At 37.9% G+C, this 21,612-nt stretch overlaps 1 protein-coding gene across 6 annotated transcripts in view; it reads left to right on the forward strand.

The window, feature by feature from the left end:
* GRID1 (glutamate ionotropic receptor delta type subunit 1) overlaps window positions 1-21,612 on the forward strand; it is a 489,017-nt gene that overhangs the window by 447,270 nt on the left and 20,135 nt on the right. For all 6 annotated transcript variants that reach the window (XM_063164000.1, XM_063163995.1, XM_063163994.1 and 3 more), the window contains 3 exons: window positions 12,313-12,508; window positions 19,690-19,856; window positions 21,192-21,432. In XM_063164000.1, the coding sequence (XP_063020070.1) occupies window positions 12,313-12,508; window positions 19,690-19,856; window positions 21,192-21,432 (604 nt within the window). The remainder of the gene's footprint in view (window positions 1-12,312; window positions 12,509-19,689; window positions 19,857-21,191; window positions 21,433-21,612) is intronic.

The raw sequence follows: 21,612 nt of genomic DNA on the forward strand, positions 1-21,612 counted from the left end.
ACTTATTTTGTCAGGTTGCATTTTCTGTGTTACTCCTAAGGGATAAACAATACGTAACACAGTAATAGAAGATTTTTGCTCAATAGGATACTTAGATTTCTATTATTTTTTCTCTAAGGAAGCTGATTTAATGTCTTATATGAACTGATAATAGCATCTAATATAGCAGGATATTAAAAAAGCAAAATAATTATTACTATAGCAAATCAAACAGAAAGGGCCTTAAAGCTTCAGACAACTCCTAACAGCTCAATCCATCATCTCTAAAGACAAAAACAGAGGAAGAAGAAAAACTCCATAGAGAATTCTCTTTTGGAAATAATTCTGTCTCAACCATTAAAGAGGTTGGTCAGTGGGGGGGTTTTTTCCCCATTTTCAGGCAGATATCTTAGTGACATTGTGAAGTGAAGCAGCTGCCTGCAAACCAAACCAAACCAAAACCCCTGTAAAATAATGTGTATTTTATATCATTTATCTGTTCTGGTCAGGGCCATCAGTGTAACAGTGGGCCCTGTTATAAAGGCTATGCATGTTCTGTTAGAGGGTAACATAGTGAATATTACTGCATAGCTTTCCAAATTGCCTGAAGGTCTCTCTGAGAGCATTCCTGAAGCCAGAACAAATAAATTGTATTCACAAAACTACCAATAGTTAGTAAACACTTAATCACAGTAAACTCATTCCTGCAGAACCATGAGATTAAATTGAAGGTCACTATTCTCACTTTTAAGAAGGAGAAGTTGTACCTATTTTTTTAATTACTGTCACTCCAGACAGGGCATGCATAGGCTTCCAACTCTGCTAATCTCTTGAAATATTTTGAGAACTGCTTCATTTGTTCATGTAAAAAACCCGTCTTCTCACCTTGCACAATTCCTCACCAGCATTCCCATATGATCAAAGGTTCTGTGATGTTTGTGCCATGATTGTTCAGCATTAGATTTTCTCACTCACCTAACAGCAAAGGTAATTTTCCCATCTCCTGCTCTGGACACTGGAACTTCAGCCAAGGGCTGACGCAAATAGCTTTCTGCAGTGACAAATCATGCAAACTGAATGTATTTGTGTTGTGAGGAGGATTTATGTTTGCTTCTTGATACTTTTTATCTTGTGCATTTGCCCAATTTCCATGCATTTATAGTATGTACAGCTAGCTAGTCCAATGGCTGCACTACTCTTTTAAATTTAAATTATTTTGGTTTTCTAGGTCCTGGAAGAGCTCTTGCAGAAGCTCTTGCAGTTTCTTATAATTTCTTTAATAGTTCCTCATGTTATGATAGTTTGTATCTGTGTCTTTGATATGGTATCTTTCAGGAATTGCCAGCCCTTCTGTATCCTTTATCCTTTAAAGCAACACCCCAAGAGATTTTCTTCTCTAGTTCTTGATGTTTGTTGAGTCTGATCTTTTGAAATGTAGTATTTTTACATTGTTAATCTTGTTTGGGTTTTTCTTCTGCCTCAGGATATTAAACTCCAACATCTTGCAAACACTTTTAATCTAGATGCTTTTCTCTTTGACATTTCCATTTAAATCTATCAGATCTAAAATAGCCACTCCCCTCATAAATGTCTCCATGATAGAAGAACATTCATTCTCACACCAGACACTCTTAGCACCTTCACTGATGTATAGGATGATATTTCATCTACTGAAAAAAAAGTTGTTCCAATGCATTCTAAAATATTTATCGACCATCTTGCCATGAAGTGGAAATCTGCAAACTTGCCATTTAAAGAAAGGCTTTAAAAATTGAGTATCTTTATAAAGAAATTTAGAAACTATTCCTGATGATGTAAAAAACAAAACCCGCAAACCAAACCCAAAAAAAACAACCCAGCAAAACATTTTTGATCAATGCAGATCATGGTTGTTTAGGGGAGAAAGGAACTTATTTTCCTTGGGAAGTAAGATACTACTGTTTATTACCATGAGGGCTATACTCTCAGTTCTTACTTTGCAAAGTATTTTCTGGAAAGAAAAACAACTTTTCTGGAATAGTACTGTGTTGCTAAGAGAAGGGTTGTATATTTTCTTTCCATTTCCTGAGCTCATCTGCCTTGCTGAGCAATGTTCTCTTCTTCTGCACGTGTGCTCCTTTACAGTATAATACAGGAGTGTTTCCAGACTCATCTGGAGATGAGGGAGAGAATGGCATTGCCTCAGAAAAGCTGTTTTGGTACAGGTGACAAACTTTGTTGCTTTAAAAGAAACGTAATCACAGGCATTGAAGTTGTTTGCCTTCTAAACCATTAAAACCAGCCTGAGAGAGTGTGCCACTGATTTAATTTAATTGATTTATGAATAGTCATGTCTATCTACAAAATAGAAAACCATCAGTCAGAATGGGGTGGTTGTTAAATACTGTGTTTCTTATATATGGCAATAATGCAATTTCCAATTAGGCTGCCCAATAAACTAATTAATCTCAATATAATGAGCAGCCAGTTGTTTTTAATGTGTTTTTTTGGTGCTTTCTAGTATGAGGTTCAGGATTCAGAGAGACTTGTGTTCAGGGTGAGGGGAAGGAGAGGACAAAGGGTGAGGTCTCTCTTCCTGGTTGCCTTCCTGTACATCATTTTGAGATGGGAAGTGCACCATACACTGTGTGCTCACTCTGGGTCCTCTGAGAAACAGGCATGTGGGCCTGCAGACTTTGAAATATGCATATGTAGAGCATGCACTTTAGACATCAATAATAACTGATGAATGCTGTATGTGCTTTCAGTATTAATGAAGAGCCCCATGTTTTGATTTCCCAGGAGTATGCAGCACATGCTCTAGCAATCAAGGTGCCTCTTCAGAGTCCCTCTGTTTTCTTCTCTGCCTTCTGTCAGTAGTGATAGCTTCTACTGTGCTCCCTGTGGTAAGGGAAGGGTGTGAAGCTGTTTTTCAGACACATTGTACCTTTGGGAGATCTGAATCCATCCAGCCCCTCCACCCCAGCTGTGAGACTGCTGACATGCAAGACTCCTGATAAATCAAAACTTAATAAAGAGTTGTGTAGGACCTTTCTCCACACTGGGATTTCATGGGCTTTAATGATATCCTAACAGTCATTGTACAAAGTATCACTAACCTCAGGTAAAGGCTTCATAAGCCAGCACCAAGAAGCCAAGCTTATCTGTTGCCCGCTCAATTTAATTAAAAAGCTACTCTTTGTCATCTGAGCACAAAACAGAACAGCAGCATTATCAGTACTTAGAGCAGCAATGGAAAAGGAAGAAAGCAATTTCTTTCCTCTCGATCTTAATCATTAATCTTCATTAGGATTTTTAGCTTCTGAATGTGAGCTGTAGAAGACATCAGTGCAGCAAACAATTTAAAGTGCATCTGCATTTGTAGTAGGTAGTTTGTTGTTTTCATTATAGGTAAAAGCATGTGTCAGTTGCCAGATGTGTTTGATTCAGACAATATGATTTTCATGCCAACTTTATGATATGTTTGATTTAGGTGAAGTGACTAAAATCTGCTGTTGGGACCGAGGTGCTGTTAAACACCAGCTGCATTTTTTATTTTAATTAATAATTTAAGGAGTGGAATACCTTGCTTTAATTAACATGTTAACCCTTTGAGCTACTCAGAGAAAGGCCACAGTGGCAAAGTGATTTAAAAGTAAAGCAAGGAAATACTCAAAGGAAGTCCAAACAGGAGTATTTTTTCCTCCAAACATGCTCTTGACATGTTTTCACCTTTTCTTTGAATTTTTATTTCCTTCTCACTGTTGGATGGAATATGGAGTATGGATAAAGGATCTAGGATTATCCAAATTTTTTAGTAGGACTGATTATTCTGGATTGGCAGGGTGAACAGCAACTGCTCATAGCTGCTCTGAATCCCCTTTCAGACTTTAAACTGAATCTGCCAATGTTGCACAGATGTGCTGTTGTGCCAAATCTCTCCTTGATCTGTTCTGAAAATCTGCCCAGTCATGTAGCAGTTTAAATGTGGATCTGAGCATACAAATTAAAGCTCCACACTTTGAAATCCTGGGCCTGCATCTTAAAAGAAACGCTAATGTGTTAAAAGCTCAGAGTGTCTCTTTGTCAGTCTGACACTTTTCATTGTTAGATTACAAACATGGTAGGCAAACTGGGGAATACCTCAAGATTATTAAGTTTTTAAAAATATGGAAAAATGATGTGGTGAAAAAGGTTCTGTAAACAGCCCTTGTAAATGTAAAGGAAAGACTGCCCTCTGACTTCACTCCCGTAGACATCAGATGCATTCATATGCAATCATAAATGCTCATAATGCAATCATAAATGATCCCTCACATCCAGGGATCACAAACTATGGGGCCCCAGTGGATTCAGCTTTGAGATGCAAATGCTCAGAAACTAATTTCCATTGTTATCACTATTAATGGAATAGTTTATTACACAATTTTGTGGTTTGGAAAATATTTCAAGCAACACAATCGTAACTTCTACTGTAAGGACCATCATGGTTTTTTTACAATGTGCTAACAATTCAGAAAACATGGGACATCCAGAAAGAAAAAATAAATTATAAATAAGTTAATGAAAAAAATCAGCAATCTAAGTGACATGCTTTTATTGCCTGGAGGAGGTTTGGAGAGGAGAAGGGTTGGAAGTATAGTTAGAAACACTGGACTGGCAATCAGGAGAGGTTTAACTTATTTCTATCTGTTTAACAGATTTCTTTATGTGCATTGCTGGAGCAGAGCCAGCATCAGCTCTAGGCAAAATGGACTTTTAGGATCCAGTGACAAGTCAAGTCTCACTCACACAGATCACTGCAGATGATTGGAGTAGTTGAGGTGGTCCTGAGGGCATAATTTAGAAATAGCAATGGATAGGAATACCCAGAGGTTTAATTTTGTTTACAGAATAACCTGTTTTACTGATTATGATGAGAATCCAGTTTGATTTTTGGATCCAAATTTGAGTCTTGTAGCCAGAAATAGTGTTGAAATTTTGAAAATGGGCATGTTTCCTAAATAAACTGCTGGGAGATACTAAGAACTTCTGTGAGCAATAGAACACAGCCTACTTTAGGGGTTTTGTCCTGCATCCTCCACACTTGACTTCAGTGAAAGAAAGATTTTTCTGAGATTGATAAAGCAAAAATGGAATTTCAGGTGCTGGTAACAGAATGTATTTCTGCTGCATTTCAGACTCTTAGAAAGTACACATAGCCTCCAAATGTTTTGCCAATACAATGTGTGTAGCTAGTAATTAATTACTACTAAAATCATAAACATGACAGTGTATAATTTGTTAGTGGCTTGACTGTCTTTGCATTTCAATGGGTTTACATTCTGTTTGTTCCTTTCTTTCAAAACTTGATCATGCAGTAGCTCTGCAGAATAGAGCCCCAGTGAAAACACTCAGTCTGCAGGTAAGTCAGTGCTGTGTCAGGAGTTAAGAAAACAGTTTAGTTTACTTGTCTTTTCCCTTTACATGTACGAACAGAGGCTTCTGAAAGTTGTTTGAAAGCAATTAAATCAGTTTGGAGGCTCTATGAGTTGAATGCTTCGGGTGCTTTGTGTATGTATTATTTGGCTATTTTGTTTTTCATTTTTCTTACTGCTCGTATTTTTGTCTCCAATCCTGTAACCCTTGAGCATGTGCTTTTTTGTTCATGACTGGTTTCACTGATCTCAGCAGTACTGCTCTATCTATTGATTCTGCTAGGAAGCCTACAAAGGAAGTTTCTTTAAGGGCAGTAGAAGGGCTCCTGATGCTGCTCTGGGTGGGTGACAGAACTGTTGCCATCACGCATGGCATGCAGGATGTATGGCAAACCCCTTCCTCCTGGAGTAGAAATAAAGCTGGCTTTAGCATCCTCTCCCTAGAACTGAATGTTACATTTTACTTTTGGTTGCACCTCATTTAGGGCAGTAAGTCCCAATCCAATCAGAGTCTCAGAGATAGCACCACACTGGCAGCAGTGACCATTATAAGCATGAAAAAAGCTGCTGCAGTGCCATTACCTGCTGAGGAGTTCAATCACTATTTGTTTTAACTATAGGAAGAGTAGGGGGTTGACATGGCAACGTGTTCTGTGACACATGTCGATTGATTGGTTGTGCCACTGGAGGAGAGTCCCTGCTTCTTTGAAATGCTGTGTAGCAGCTGCTCCTGCCCCACTGGTGAGGACAAGAGCAGGCACAGCGCTGACTGTCTGCTCTTTGTCTCCTGCTGTGGTTTGGAAAGGTTCAGGCCTGGTGTGAAGGGCTGTAACTCCGCTGATTCTGTGTAGTTTAATCTGTCAATACTTACAGCTCCCCTTGTAGAGGCTTTTTCTGTTAAAGCTTTTGTTTAAAGTGGATGGTGTTTTTCCTGGAGATCAGATAAAATTAGTTTTATATGAATTATAAAGAAATATATATTTGCTGGTGAAGAACTTGACCAAAAAAGTATAACCTAAGCATGCAAGTACTGCTGCTGATCTCTACTGGACTATCTCTGTTGCTAAAATTAAAATTTTGCTTAGAGTATTTGATGAAGAAACCTGTTGCGCTGCACATCATCACTGCATTGAGACAGAATTAAGAGCATTTAAAGTGACTTGCAGTGAAATGGAACAATGCAGAATTTGATCACGTGGCTATAGAGAAGCTTGCAATTTAAGGCTTGATTTAAGAGCTCAGTTTTATTATTCATAATTTCAAAGAAAATCACAGATGTTCAAATGAAAATCATGGACCCAGTTGTTTTGAAGAAGTCTAAGGTTATATGAAGCGGAGATAAACTTGTTTTCATTTTAATTCTCTGTACTTAGTCTATGGCCATTCTAAGAATACCTTGAACAGTTTTATTGGCCCCACTAAGAATAATCTTTAAATAGCCCATCTTTTAGTTTTTGTATGTCCAGTTTAACACCAACTAATAACTTTCCAATGGAACAAACAAAGAAAATCTACCAAATTATGCATAATACTTTTTTTTTTTTTTACTTATATTTACTTTTTAGATTTGGAGGTGCTAAGGATAGGTCAATTCTAATGTTACCTCATTGTTCAGCCCTTTATTGTACAGCTGAAGGCTCATGAAATACCAGTTGCACTAGTGTTTACAGACACTAACTGCTATTCTCTTCCATTTTAAGTGGGCTTGTGCTTTTTTATCTTGCATTTAGCAGCACAGTGAAGGTCTTCGTACAAGTCTCTGAGTCAATGAGACTATCATCCCCTAGTGGTACTTTAGATCCATAGCAGAGGGAATTTTTGGTTTTGGTTTTTTTTTCAGCTCTTCAACCACTTAAACTGTTCAACTTGGGTAGCCAGCTCTAGAGAATGTCTTTTTGTGAAAGTTTGAACTCCGTTTCTGATGTATGAAGACAAGCTTTACCCTACCCACTCATAAATTTTATTTAAAACTGGAGTTCCAAAGATTGTTCATTTGTGAACAATGGATGGAGGCTCAAATCCTTTGTCTTGTAGCTTCATAAATGGATATAAAAATTACTCAGGACTCAGATCAGGACTGAGGTTCTGAATGGTAAGATGTGCTCATGCAGAGCATCTGCTCGTTGTCTGTACCACTGCAGTACCTCTTCAACCTTGATTCAGCTTTGCAGACTCTTTTCTCTTGGGGGACAGCTACAAATGACAATCTGATCTGGCAAGGCTTGCTTGGCTTCCAAGTTCATCTCTCTGTGGGTGGATTGATGTGATAGCAACAAACACCATTTTCTTATTTGTCCTCATTGACACTGAAAGTTCTGCCTTGGAGGGAGGAGTTCTCAGCAATTTTAGGTCTCAAAATTCTGCACTTTTCTGCAGTTCACAGTAGGCAGAATTCTCTTTCAACTCATTGCTTTCTACAGGGTATAACTTTATCCAATAAATCTCCTTTCAGATAGGATTTTGTGTTCTAGGTTTCAGCTCATAGGTGTTTCTTAGGCATACAATGCTAGTATAAGCTTGTCAAATCAGTTCAGATACATCTGTTTTTACTTTGAAGTTTACTGGATTTACTGTTTTCCCAGTGCATAAAACACACATTTCCCTCTCACATAATTGTGTGGAGAAAACAGTTCTTGTTAGGAGCTGCACTTATATTTAATTCTGCAGATGTAATGAATTCTTATCTTTTGGAGGAAAAAAGTTTAAAAGAAAATAAATTAGCCTCAAGGCATTTAAAGATAGAAATTAAGGACTTGTACTATACATTTTATGTATGCATTTTTAAGACTTCATTTAGGCAGAGCAGCTTAAAAAGTCTCATCATCTCTGGTGCACTTTATCTTTATGGCAGCCATCACCTACAATATTATGCTGCATTGAGCAAAAATCTCAGGGTCACTACAAAAAAATCCTTATTTTCTTTTCTTTTTAAATGACAGGAACATGTTTTTCTTTTGAAAAATACTTTGATCACATCTGATGATCCAAGTGCCTGCAGCTCAGTTAATTGATCAGCAGTTACCTCAAAGCACCTGGTGTCAAGTTTAGTCTGTCACTTATTATTCATCCAGAAGTCTTGGACATAGAGCAGCAAGAGAGTAAAATAAACCAATACTGGCAGCATATTTTTAGTCTGTGTATCTACAGCTCTACAAGGCTTTTACTAATAACAAAACATCTTCAAAAAGTGTATCTTAACCAATATTTTTATTCTGGCAATTAGTTCTAGTGGTCTAATCATAAGTGCTAATACTGGTATTGCCTGTCTGTGTCTTTTGCAGCATTTCTTTTATGCCAATGAGTTTCTAACACATGAAACAAGCAGAGAGCCCAGTCTTCAGTTGCTTCTGCATGAAGTAATTGTAATTCCACTGGGAATACATATCAATTGTTGTGTTCATCTAGCAGGCGTAAATATGGGCAATAAATATTTTGGCTGGTAACACAGGTTTAAAAGACAACATTTTTCTTTAGATTGACTGAAAATACATTTACTTAAATCAATTGGTTTACATGTACTTGTCAATTATAGCAATCACACAGTGGATGTATTTATGTACAAATTGAAGTTGTGCTCCTGTAACAGTAAGTGAGGGACATTGGCTTTTTCTGCTTTACTGACTTTATCTTTAATCACACTTTCAAAGAGCCTTTAATGGCTTGTGAGATCCAATAACTGAGGTGGTGAGGTTAATGGGGCATCTTGTTATGCTGCACATTTTTGTTGCAAATAATTTTGTATATTAAATGCATGAAATCTTTGCCATAGGAAAGTGAGACAAGAATTTGAATAGCTAAAGGAGATGGGTCCAGCTGATAGCTGGTTGCACAAATAAAGCTTAAGAACAATGACAGCAGCTGCCTTTAGAGAATGACACAACTGCAAGGTACAGCCAGCATCTGAAAAGTAGCAGTGAGTGATTTTGTCTGGCAAAGGCAAATTTGAGGGATTTAAAATAATAGTTTTTGAAACCTACCCTTGTGATAATCTTACTTCACCCTGTAAAAAGTAGGAGATAATTAATCTCCATCCAGTATTGTTTATGCATGTGCCCATGCCCACTATGCTGAAATCTTTTGACCACTTCTCTAGCCATGCATGTGCTGAGCATCACCTCCACTTTCAGTGCAGAAATATAGCAGAGATATTTTTTATACAGAGTAAGAACTGTGGCTGAAACCACTCCCTGTTAGGATAATTTCTGAGATAGCTTTTTTTGGCTAAGTGGTCCAAAACATCAAAAGAAATCCTTAGGACACATAGTACTCCACATTTTCTGTTCCAAAGAAATGCTGCCAGCTAAGGGGTTACCTTACTCTCACAGCCAGGCCAACTCTGTACTTCCCTCCCTGCCACCTGTATGCTTGTCTGTTTATTGCAAGCACTTGATTTAAACCCCAGATCTGCTCTCTCTGCCCTGTGATGCTTAGAGAATTGAACAAACTGTGCTGCTCGTAAAGCAACATGTACTGTGCTTTTGTGCAGTACTGATTGTCAATAAAATGTAATTTAGCTAAAATAAAAATACTGATTGTCAATAAAGTGCAATTTAGCTAAAACAAAATGCACATTTCTCAGTAAAAGCTTCCATGGCAATAAAGGAAAACAGAAAATACTGATAATATTAAAATTGCAAGTTTAATTTTTTTAAACTATCCAAACCATCATGTTCAAACTTTCAAACAGAATAGTGGTATCAGGAGCAGGCATTTGTAAAGGTGTTACCAGTTGACACCTGTGTTAAAGTATATTAGTTAAACATATTTCTGTGCTTCTTGCTACTCTGCTTCTACCAAAAATGCTTTCCTACACACACCAAAATCTCTGTACTAAATCTGGTGGGAAAGGGTTGCACAGAAGACCCTCCTGTGTATATTGAGTACCTTTTTTTGCCCTGTAGGCAGAAATGTTTCTTTTAACAGCCAAGTCATCCATTCCTGGAGCTTAAGCAATTCCCTGGAATGTGATGAAACTTGCTTTAAAAAATAAAGGCAGAACTAAATGCAGCATGTAATCATGTAGGTCGAGACTAGAGGAAAACTGGTTCCATGTGTACAGGAAACATTTAGGGGAGCAGAACAGGCATTTCAGGATCATTAAAAAAAGAAAGAAAATCTGAACAAGTTCTCCCATTTTTCATTAGTATTTCGAATTTCCAACAACCTCCAGGGTGTTTGTTTTGTACTTTATCAGTTGCCATATACAGAGCCAGGGAAATAAAAGGAGGTTTGGGGTTTGGTGGAGCTCCTAGAGTTAGGCCAAATCCACAAGTGTGCAATGTATATAGAGAGAAGCTGTTCACACAGTCTTAAAGCTGCTTAACAGCTTAAAATGATAAAAAGTCCTTAACACAATTTAAGAACTTAAACCACTTAAACTGTTTGAAGCAGCTTGTGAGCTCGAAGAGTTTGGGGCAGGGGCTGTGCTGAGAGGAGCCCTTGGAGCTGCAGCAGGAGTGCCAGAGAAGGGCACCTTGTGCACCTAAACCTGGGAGGCCTGGGGGTGATGTGGAGGAGAAGAAGGAAGAGCTCTCTGTGTGTTTTTATGGGGCATTGTGTGTATGCCCAGATTGCTTTGCTTTAAATAGTGTAGCAGGGAATCTTACAGGCATGTGAGGTGACAGCAGTGGCATCTCCCCACTGAAACAGCGAAGAGGGTGGCAGAAAAATATTGTCTATGACAAGTCTTCAACTGTGGCAAACAGCTTTGGCTCGTGGGCCAAGGGAAGGCTCCTCGGGAGCATTATGAAGAAATCTGTGCAAGCTGCAAGCCAAAATGTTCTGCTTTTGTGGCTCCAGGAGCTGGAGGTTTGGGAAAGATGGCCTTTCAGATCTATTGATCAGGAAGTTTTTGTTTCTGGAAGATTGTTTTTGGGAAAAAGAAATGGGGTGAGGCAGGGAGGGTTGCTTTAGTTTAATTGATGTCAAGCAATGTTAGTTGGTTATATCAGAAGCATGTTACTAATAGGTGAAACCACACATTTATAAAGCATTTTAAAGAAAAGAAAACATTATTTAAGAGCTTCAGTTTGGTCCCTGCTGGTGTGGTCATCAGTGGTCAAATGTGTGTTTGTATGCTCAGATGGTGGCACAGCATAGAGGTGGTACTTGAGGGCAGAGGAAGAAGGCACAGGAATGGGAATGAACCTCTGAGAGAGGGAAAAAATCCAGCCAGGATCCTGCTTTTGATGGCAGTGATGTCACCTTAAATGTTTTGAAGTTTGGGCTGGTTTTCCTTGATGCAGGCAGTGATTTACACCTTTCAGTGCAGAAAAGGCTGTAAAACAGGAGTGAATTACATTCTGTACAATTTGAAAATAAATTGTGCATTCACAGCCACTCAGGGTGAGGTCCATTTACACTTCCAGAGTTGTATATGATGAGTAAATGAAAGTTAGGCCTCTGTGTGAATGAAAAATGCCTGTTTTACTAGAGGCTGTGAAAAGAGAAAGTGAGAGAGACTTAGTGGAAATTGGAAGCAAGATTTTATTTGTTTGTTTAAAACACTCATATTGATTTGGAGTGAGATGGAACATTGGTATAACTGCAAACTAATTCCACTGAATTCTGCAAGGTATTTCTGTGAAGTTGATGGGGCTGGAAGTTTATATTTATAATCTGAGATTTTCCTGTGTTCAGGTAAGTCTTTATCACATTATATTCTTGTGCAGTCTTGGTGGCATATTTAACATGAATGTTATCTCTCAAAAACATCTTCACTGGGGTGAAAAAGAGCTTGAGTGTAGTTAAAATCCTATGAGCTCAGTACAATTAAATAATTATTTGGCTTTCCTTTATGATGAGGAATGAAATATGGAAATGTTATTTGGTGAGGGTGCTTTCTGATGGTGACAGGCATTGAGAGAAACCATTTAATTAATGAAATCTCGCTAATGTACTACACAGTACTAATGTCTCAATATCGCTTCAATTTCAGAACATTTCAGGATCTGTCCAAACAAATGGATATATCTTATGGCACAGTCAGGGACTCAGCAGTGTATGAATACTTTAAAGCAAAAGGGACCAACCCTTTGGAGCAGGATAACACATTTGCTGAACTGTGGAGGACTATCAGTAAGAATAATGGGGCAGATAATTGTGTATCAAACCCTTCTGAAGGCATCAGGAAGGTAAGACTGGATCACAGGGGTTTTCATTTCATTTCTGTATCAATGTTGTTTCTATGCTGTTAATGTTAAGTCATAGGAAAGAAATTACAGTTATTTAAACCCCCCCCTAAATTCCTATATAAAGTTCCTTTTAGTACCTTGATGGCAGATAAGAATCATATTTCAGTGTCATTGTTCTGAATTTAAGTACTGTAGCTCTGCAGAAGTTTTCAGTATGTAAGTCCTCTGGATCTAAGGTTTCTCAGTTTTGGGGAGCTGCTTTTTTGGATGTAGTTCTTTACATTATGCAGTACTGACTCCCATCCTTTGCTTATTTGAGTTTGTTTTCTTTTTTCTGAGTTCATGATTGGAAATATGAGTAAGAATTAAGGGATGCACAGAATGCATACTCATTACTCTTGAAACAGAAATTTTATGCAGGATTTTTCGTTGTTTATTCCAGATTTTGAAAAATGCATTCACATGACACTGTGTTTTACCAAAATGTTGTTTCTCTCAGATAAAGCTACACCTTTTTTGTGGAACAGAGAATTAATGTGGGATTCAAGGACTGATGTATAACAGCGTAGGATGCTGCAACTTTGTTCTGAGTCCTAAGATAATGAGTATTAGCCATTACAAGTGCCCACTCTGTCTCTCTCTCTCTCATAGCCTGCCCCTCCCCTCTGCTCCCCATCTTGAATCTCAACAGAATCAGGCAGCACCTTACATCAAACATGTACACTGCATTACACAGAGGGATGCATGCTGCTTTAATGAAAAGTGTCCTCTTCATCTGTCTATTGATTTTTTTCCCTAAAACAAGTTAACAGTTTTTATTACCATAGTGAATGTTTGATCAGAGATACTCTTGTCAGTGAAACAGCAATTTACTAGTTCTTTATGCTTTTGGACATGGGGCATGATAAAATGGTTTTGGCTTGCATTTCCTTTTTATTTTTTGAATTTTTTGAAACCTTTCCTGAACAGTCAGGGGGACAGTATCCAAATTTTACTGTTTTTAAAGTGCCGTGAAGGGGGTGAACACAAGTAATGCAAGCCATCCCATTTCCCAAGTCAAACTCCTTTAGCAAAAGGTTTCCAATTATTTGCTCGACTTTTGGACAAAATCTTTATGCAGACACTTCTTGTCTTAGCACACAAGTATTCAGTCAAAATTTGGGTACACCCTGCCCATCCCTCAGATGAGCTTCCCCCAAGTCCCTCTGCCCTCAGCTCCAAAATCCTCTCTTCCTTGGGGATGAGGTAGAGCTCTGGCAATAGCAAAGTCTGCAGTGATTGTTAGCTTTTTTTTTTTCCTTAATCTTCTCAACATTTTATGAAAATGAGCCCTCTTTTGATATGTTTTGGTAGCATTTAGAGGAGAAATAGAGACATTAAATACTTTTCTATGTATCCTAGCATTTAAGCCAATAATAAAACAGTTTAACTTAGAAAAAAAATCACTATTTTACTTTTCTTTTTTCTAACATTCTTATGGCAGTGAATGCTCTTTATTCATGAAATTGTAAATACTCTTATTCTGTAAGCCTAGTGCATGCTGCCATTTATGATAGGTACATTTGCTAAGCCAGAAATGTAACTGTAGATTGGCAGACAGTTGAGAATACCAATTATATTGTCTGTATGGAGCTGGCAGCTCCATCCTATCTATGTGATAATAACTTTTCATACTAAGTTTGATTTCAGTGTTGTAGGGTGATTTTTATATAACTAGATCAGCTCATTCAATTAATGTCAACAACAACTAAATTTTACTTCAGTCCCCAAAGATGACCGAGGCTGCTATTTGATTAGACACCTACATAAATTGGCTTTGATATTTAATAACATTGTCAACTAAACTATTGTGTTTATAGTTTAAGTGTCACTCTTCCTAGCTCATTGAACTCTCTGAATAAACAGACAAGTTTTCTATGTCAAGTATTATGGCTAGAAATTCTGGGGTTTTTTTTAAAGGAGAATTGATGTCAGCCAAGGAAGTGAGAGTTTCCATCTATAAACACATACTGCTGTATGAAAGAGATGTAAATGTGCCTTACAAATGTGTTTCATAGGAAATGGGAGCTCTAAATCTCTCTAGCATAAAAAGATTCATAAAACATTTTTCTGAATGAGGACTTGTCTGACACAATGCAAAAAAAGAAAAAAAATCACTACTATTCTTTCTTCCCTCCTTCTCCTTTCCATTATCTTCAGACAGTATCACAGTTCAGCTGCAGTTACAAACAAAGCCATGCCACTTCAGTGCAAAACAGGGAGTGCTGGTTATTTGTGCCACAGACAGGTATTTCAAGTGTTTGTTCCTATCCCATTTATCTTTCTCCATTTCAGGGAGATTTTCCTACTCCCTCTGACTGTCTGAAAACAAAGGGATGGCAGTGGGGCAAAGTCATGTGAGCTTTCATGGCGTTTGGTTGCCGTGGCAGAGATGTCTCCCTGCAGCCACAGTGACCATCTCCCATGGGCAAGGCACAGCTTTTGCAGCGCTGGGAGGGCCAAGAAAAGGCAGGAATGCACTTCACTGTCACATGAGTGACAGGAGGACTCCTGAGAGCCGAGGGTGGTGGGGAGAAGGTTGCTTTTGCTGTATTCCCACGATAGTTGAAAGTGATCATTGAGGATGGAAAGTCTCCTCCTATTTAGCAACGCCTCTGCAGAGCACAGGAGCAGAAACCACTCAAACCACCAGTCCATGCAAAATGCTCTTTTGCCACTTTGAGCTGTCCGGGACTATCATAGAGGAGGATTGACTAATGCTGTCACAGGAAAGTTTCTGCAGCCAAAGTCTTAGTGATTGCTCTGCTTTACATCCACTGGCAATCAGGGTAATTACTGATTGCACTAACATAGTGTGGATTTTATTTCCTTTGGGAACACTCATTTTTGCTTTGAAAGAATGAAGTAATATCATCCCCATGTGATCCTGCTTCTGCAATATATACAGATAGGAGAATTAAACTCATTATTGAATTTTACAACACCCTACTTTGGTTGAGATTGTTCCCCTGTCCAATTAATTTAATGCCAAAACTTCTGTGAATAGTTTCTTTTTTTCCTGTGTATCACTTTTGATGAAAAGTGATCAAAACTAAGTAGAGCACAAAATGAAGATGCATCATTGATTTAGGCAATAGCACAGTAAGAGTTTTTTCCTTTTCTTTTTTGCTTCCTTAATGATCACTGAGCATTAAATCAAAGTGATCTTCTCTCTTCATTCTAATTTTGAGAGTAGAAGTATCTTAAAAGTTCATTTAGTATGATTTTTTAAAAACTACTTTTTCCCCAATGAATTTTATATTGTGAATTGTGATTGCTCTCATAGAGCTTCATAAATTTCTCCATTTCTTGACCCATCAGCCTTTGAAGCAAAAGCAAATTCTTCCTTAAACCTGAATCTATTGAATCCTGTAGTGGTTCCTTAATTATTTTAATGCTTGAAACATTTCAACAGGGTCAAATGGTGTGTTCTTTTTCTTTTTTAAATGGAATTATGTTGCTTCTCTTAAAGCACTTTTTTATAGATAATAAATGTTACCCAACCATCTTTTTGAACTATTCCAATAATGCCAATGTAAAGGTCATTTTTTGATATTTCTGTGGTATATCAGCCATGTAATGGTATCAGCTACACTGACACTCTGTTCTGGCAGTAAATTAATGATGAATTTTGCATTATTCTGGCACTTCTGTCTTAAATATGATAGCTTCTTCAAAAAATTCAGAAAAACTACAGATATATCAGTGATTACTCTGGAATCAATCTTTTATCATGCTGTTATTTCTTAGCATCTTTCTTTGAAACAACATTGTTTAACCATCAGTAAGCCAGGACCCTTTGAACAATATTCCTCTATCTCCATCCACCCTGAAGAGTGACATTATGGGGTTGTTTACTGCTTTCCTGGAGTACTATTTTCTTTGTGGCCCTTGTCTTGTCTAGGAAGCCATCTTCTTTAGCCTTTTAATTTTTTAGGATTGTGAAGAATAAATATATATTTTTTAGTGTAAGTTTTGCCCAGGGGGTTCTTTTTTCTTAAATCTCTTAAACCAAGGATAAATCTGGTGTCCTTGGTGTAAGCCAAAGTAGTTGTTCTACCTGGATGGAATAAATGGGTGCTGCTTTGGCTGACTTTCTGATAAAGAGGTTTCTGAAAGTTTAACCAAGTGATTTTTAGTTTGTTGTGAGGCATGCCTGTATGCTGAGAGTCACAGTAGGGCCATAACAAAGGAGAAAAATAGGAAGTACAATGAGAAGACTGAAGTATAAATTTGAGCTCATTATTCTGTGTTTATTTCAGTCATTTTTTATGCAGCTGGCATTGCACAGGCCCTTTTGCACTCTTCCTACATTCATGACCTGGAAATTAAAGGGCAGGCATGCCCCTTAAAGACTCCATGAAGACATGGAGTTTTTCATTAAAAATAAAATTTAAACTACATTTAAAATTTGAGGTTGATTTTTCATTGAAAATAAATGTCAGTTTGATTTTATTTGGCTTTTACTGCTTGCCTAGTGAAGGTATATAAAAAGTCAGCCTACTTCAGACACACGTGTATGTGTGCACTTATGTATCTTGTACATATGTTTTTCAAAGTTTGACAGCTTTTCCTTAAATTGAACAAATGATACTGCTTAGCTGTCACAACAGATATTAACAGGGAAGTGAAGGATGCCGAATTTAGACAGCAACTAAACATTTTGTTATAAGAAAACTTTCCACACAATGAACACACACTAATAGTATGAGGTCTTCACTCTTCAGGGAGGAAAATTTCACAAGTGGAAGAAGTTTGGAAAGAACTAAGTCTTCCCTTAGGAAAAAGGGATCTTTGGAGACTCTGGTTTTGGCAATCAGAGAGGGAGGGGACACAGCCTTGCACCCAGGAGTTCTGGGAGTTGAGACATAAACACAGCCAAGAGTTCAAAAGTCAGATTCCTGATTATGCTAAAATGATCGGGCTGTCAGAGAAATAATGCTCCACAGTTGTGATGACATTGGATAGGCTGATTTATGCCATTAAAAATATGTAAAATAGATGTGAAGAGTTCTGGCAGACTTGGTTTATTGACCATTTGCAGTTGCAGGATGTGATTTAGGATAGCAGCACTACAAACACAAGAGAAGTAGACCTTTACAAAAGATCTGCTGTACAGCATTGAAAGTCAGTGTACAAAGCCTTTGTATATAAGATAACATACAGAAAGCTGAGGAGTGAAAAGTAGACTCAATAATGTGGTTTTTTTCTTTAGTCAGCGCATTGTAATGCAAGTTGAATATTTGAGGAATATTGCATTCCTCAAGTATTACTAAGAGATAGATAAGGAATGTATTGTGTTGTCAGTGTTCTTTTCTAAATTGTAAATGTGAAAAGATGATTTGCTTACCAGTTCTGAGAGAACAGAAGATAAATACTCTTTAGCTCTTTAAACTGAACAAATCACAAAAAGAACCCCAAAAACAACAAACAAAAAAACCTCAACCCCAAAACTCTAAAACAAAACAAAAAAACAAAAAACCAAACCAAACAACAACAATAAAAGAAGACAAAAATTCAACCAACCAACTTAAAAGTACCCAGAGAAATGTAAAACACATTTTACCTAATTCACATAGTGAATTAGGCCAGATCTTTCTGGGGTGTCCGATTTCTGTATATCCATCAGGCAGGACTTTTCTTCTCTAATATCATGGATTTTGAGTAAATTCTGTGTACAGTAACAAGTGCTGCTGCTTTTGATCTCCTGAGGACATATTTTTAATGCTGACAGTTTCCTATAATAGGTGGCAAAATCATATGAATATTATTATTTACCATGGAACACAATGTGGCCATGTAATAAAAATATTTTCCAAGGGTTCAGTGTACAGACTCTTTCACATCTTACCAAAGAGAAAGGATATAACATTTCTACTCTGTTTTAACCTAGAAGCAAGTGAATTTGTGGATCTTTGATTGCCTCAATGCAGATAAAAGGGAATCAAGAAAAATAGGTGGATTGTAGCAAGTACCTTACAGAAAGTCTAGGCAACATAATTTTAATCTTTACTTCCCTGAATTCTGCCTCCCAGAAGGTACCTTACCCCTTTGATTTATTGTCATGTGTAAGCAACTGTAGGGACTTCAGAAAGGTATGGTTTATGTCAAACTATGATGAAGTAAATTATCTTATTTGTTCAACTGAGGAATCCAGTGTAATGAAATAACTGATGGAGTCTTACAAACTTAAGGTGAATTCAAAACTGAGCTTAGAAAAGAATTGGAAGGATGAACTAATTCTGTGGCAGAGCTGCAGCCATTTGCTAGAGGAGCTTTGTGAATCAATTCCCATAAAGAAATATATACAGGACTTCATCTACTTAAATATATTAGGCAACCAATGGTTACTTTAACCAACAAAATGATATTTTAATTTACTCTACTGAACCCCTATCCAGATATCTTTCTTACATCTTGTGTTAATTACATTCATTATATACACTGTGTGCAGGCCTTGGTTTCAGTTCCAATTAAAGCTGATATTTAAGGATATCTGCATGGATATGTGTTAAAGCAATATTTTTCCCAAACCTGAAATAATACTACATGCATGTAAACCTTCTTACCTGTGAAGAAAAGAGGAAACTCTTTCAGCTCAGTGTGTGCCTTTTGTTACTGGACTAACATGGCTCTCAGAAGAGCTGTGTTTACTTGCAAGGCAAATTTGTTTATTTACATGTTTATATGAGCAAAGCTGAAAAATTACAATTTTGGTACCTGTGATGCTCATCACTTAATGTTCATAATATGCCAGTCTTGTCACTTAAATCTATGGAACCAGTCACATTCCATGTCTCCTACAAAACATGCATCCAATTTCATCATCTAAAGCAATAGCTTTCATTTATAATTAATAACCTGTTACATAAGCTTCACCTACACTTCTAGATGGCTGAGCTATCCTATGTGCATACTAAAAAATGGAAGATATTTTAGCAAGGTTTGAAGTAGGTGAGGTCCTGCTGGGAGAGAAAACTGTTAGAAAGGTATTATGTTGAAGGTCTACATATAAACTGTGACCTAATGAAATATCACCAAGGAATAGTGACAAGATTTGGATTTGTTTGCTGGTGTAGGTTTTGTCCTACCTAGAAATGCAGTTTAGTTTAGACTGTGTTGTGTTCATGCTGTATTTACAGGCAAAAAAGGGAAATTATGCTTTCCTGTGGGATGTGACAGTGGTGGAATATGCTGCACTGACAGATGATGAGTGCTCTGTGACAGTCATTGGAAACAGCATCAGCAGCAAAGGATATGGGATAGCACTCCAGCATGGAAGTCCCTACAGAGATCTTTTCTCCCAGAGGTAAACTGAAACAAAGCTCATTTTAATGCATTTCTGTCTATAGCCAGCAACTGTTCACATTAATTTTGGCATTTAATTAATAAAGAACAATGAACAGATGACAGCAGAGAGGTTATGACTTCAGGCTCCAACAAAGCTGCTGCTCCTCCTGCTCCATGTGCATCTGGTTTGGGAGGAGGGGACTGGAGGTGATGTGTGGCCTCACACCTTCAGCCAGCACTGCCTCTGGCACAGGACCGATGTCCTCAGAGCTCGGTGAGAGGTAGAGGAGAGATTGAGGAGAGATCCTGAGCTCCTGCCACGTTCTGCAGGCTCTGAAGCAGTGCCCTGCTCCCTGCAGGAAGCAAGCAGCAATGCCCTGCCTTATCCTTTAGGGTGGAGGGACTGGTTCAGGACTCAGGATGGTGCAGGGCAACAAGAATTGCAGGGAATTGCATGGGACTGACAAGACCAGAAAACTGTAAAATTATGCTGTTTAGTGATCTCTGAGCTACCAGCTGGGTGTCTCTTGTCCATGAGAATGTGTGCCCTGAACTGAAGACACACAGCTGTGCAGGCATGTGTGCCCTTAGCAGAAGGTGAGCCCATACTCTGCTCCAGGCAGGGATCTGAAGCAAGATTGCCTCATCTTGCTTCTCCTTCATAAAAAGGAGCAGAACTCCAGCTGCACAACTGGAGACAAAGCTGCCTCAAGAGAAAAGATTGTTAGTAAACAGCTAAAATAGTTATCAAACCAAATCCAAAATGAATCATTCATGCAGAGACGGGACACTTCACAAGAGACAAAACAATGATTAATTAGCAACTGTTAACACAGTAATTCAGGCATTAAGTAACAGCATTGAAGTAAAATCCTTTTGAATAAACTACATTTACTAAAATAAATGAGTTGGTCGCTGCTTAAACAGATTTGTACTAAGTGGTGCACAAACAGTAGCATGTTTAGCCTCACATATTTTTGGAATTACTGTAGGAGAGCAGCAGTGGAGTGGGTTGAGCATTTCACTAGTGGGACCAGCTGCTGCAGCTGAATGTAGCCAGACCAGGCATAACTAACTGGAATGTGGTGATTTCCCCTGGAAATGCTGTTTGCATTGCAGTGGAATTTTTGACAGTCTCTTTTTTCCTTAAAGTTACCCAGTGGAGTTTACCTGCTGCTGTGAGTAGAAAGAAATCTTGGTATAAGGGAGTTTCAGCACTCTGGTGGTGGAGGGGTTTGGAGTTTTGAATTATGGGATGATAGATTTAAGAGCTTTGAAGCATAAGGAAAAGACAAAAAAAAAAAACTGTAAAAAAGTCATTGCAAATAATACTTGTCTTTTAAAATTTCTGCAGGATCCTAGAGTTGCAAGAAAGTGGAGATTTGGATGTTCTTAAGCAGAAGTGGTGGCCACGGATGGGACGCTGTGACCTGAATAGCCATACCAATGCACAGACAGATGGGAAGGCACTCAAGCTGCACAGTTTTGCAGGAGTTTTCTGCATTTTAGCAATAGGCCTTCTTCTTGCTTGCTTGGTGGCAGCATTGGAGTTGTGGTGGAACAGCAACCGTTGTCATCAAGAAACACCGAAAGAGGTCCATAACTTTTATTCTTATCACAATTAAAAGTAGAGCACACAAAAGAAAGAGAGAGCAAGTGGAAGTTGTGGGATTTTAGGTGCTCTCACGCAATAAATTTGATTTATTTTGATTTGCCATACTAAGCTTTGCATATAACGTTTTGGGTGGTTGTTTCTAAGAAAATAAAAACAAACA

This window comes from Melospiza melodia, chromosome 9 (genome assembly GCF_035770615.1).
Source record: "Melospiza melodia melodia isolate bMelMel2 chromosome 9, bMelMel2.pri, whole genome shotgun sequence".
NCBI classification, from domain to species: domain Eukaryota; kingdom Metazoa; phylum Chordata; class Aves; order Passeriformes; family Passerellidae; genus Melospiza; species Melospiza melodia.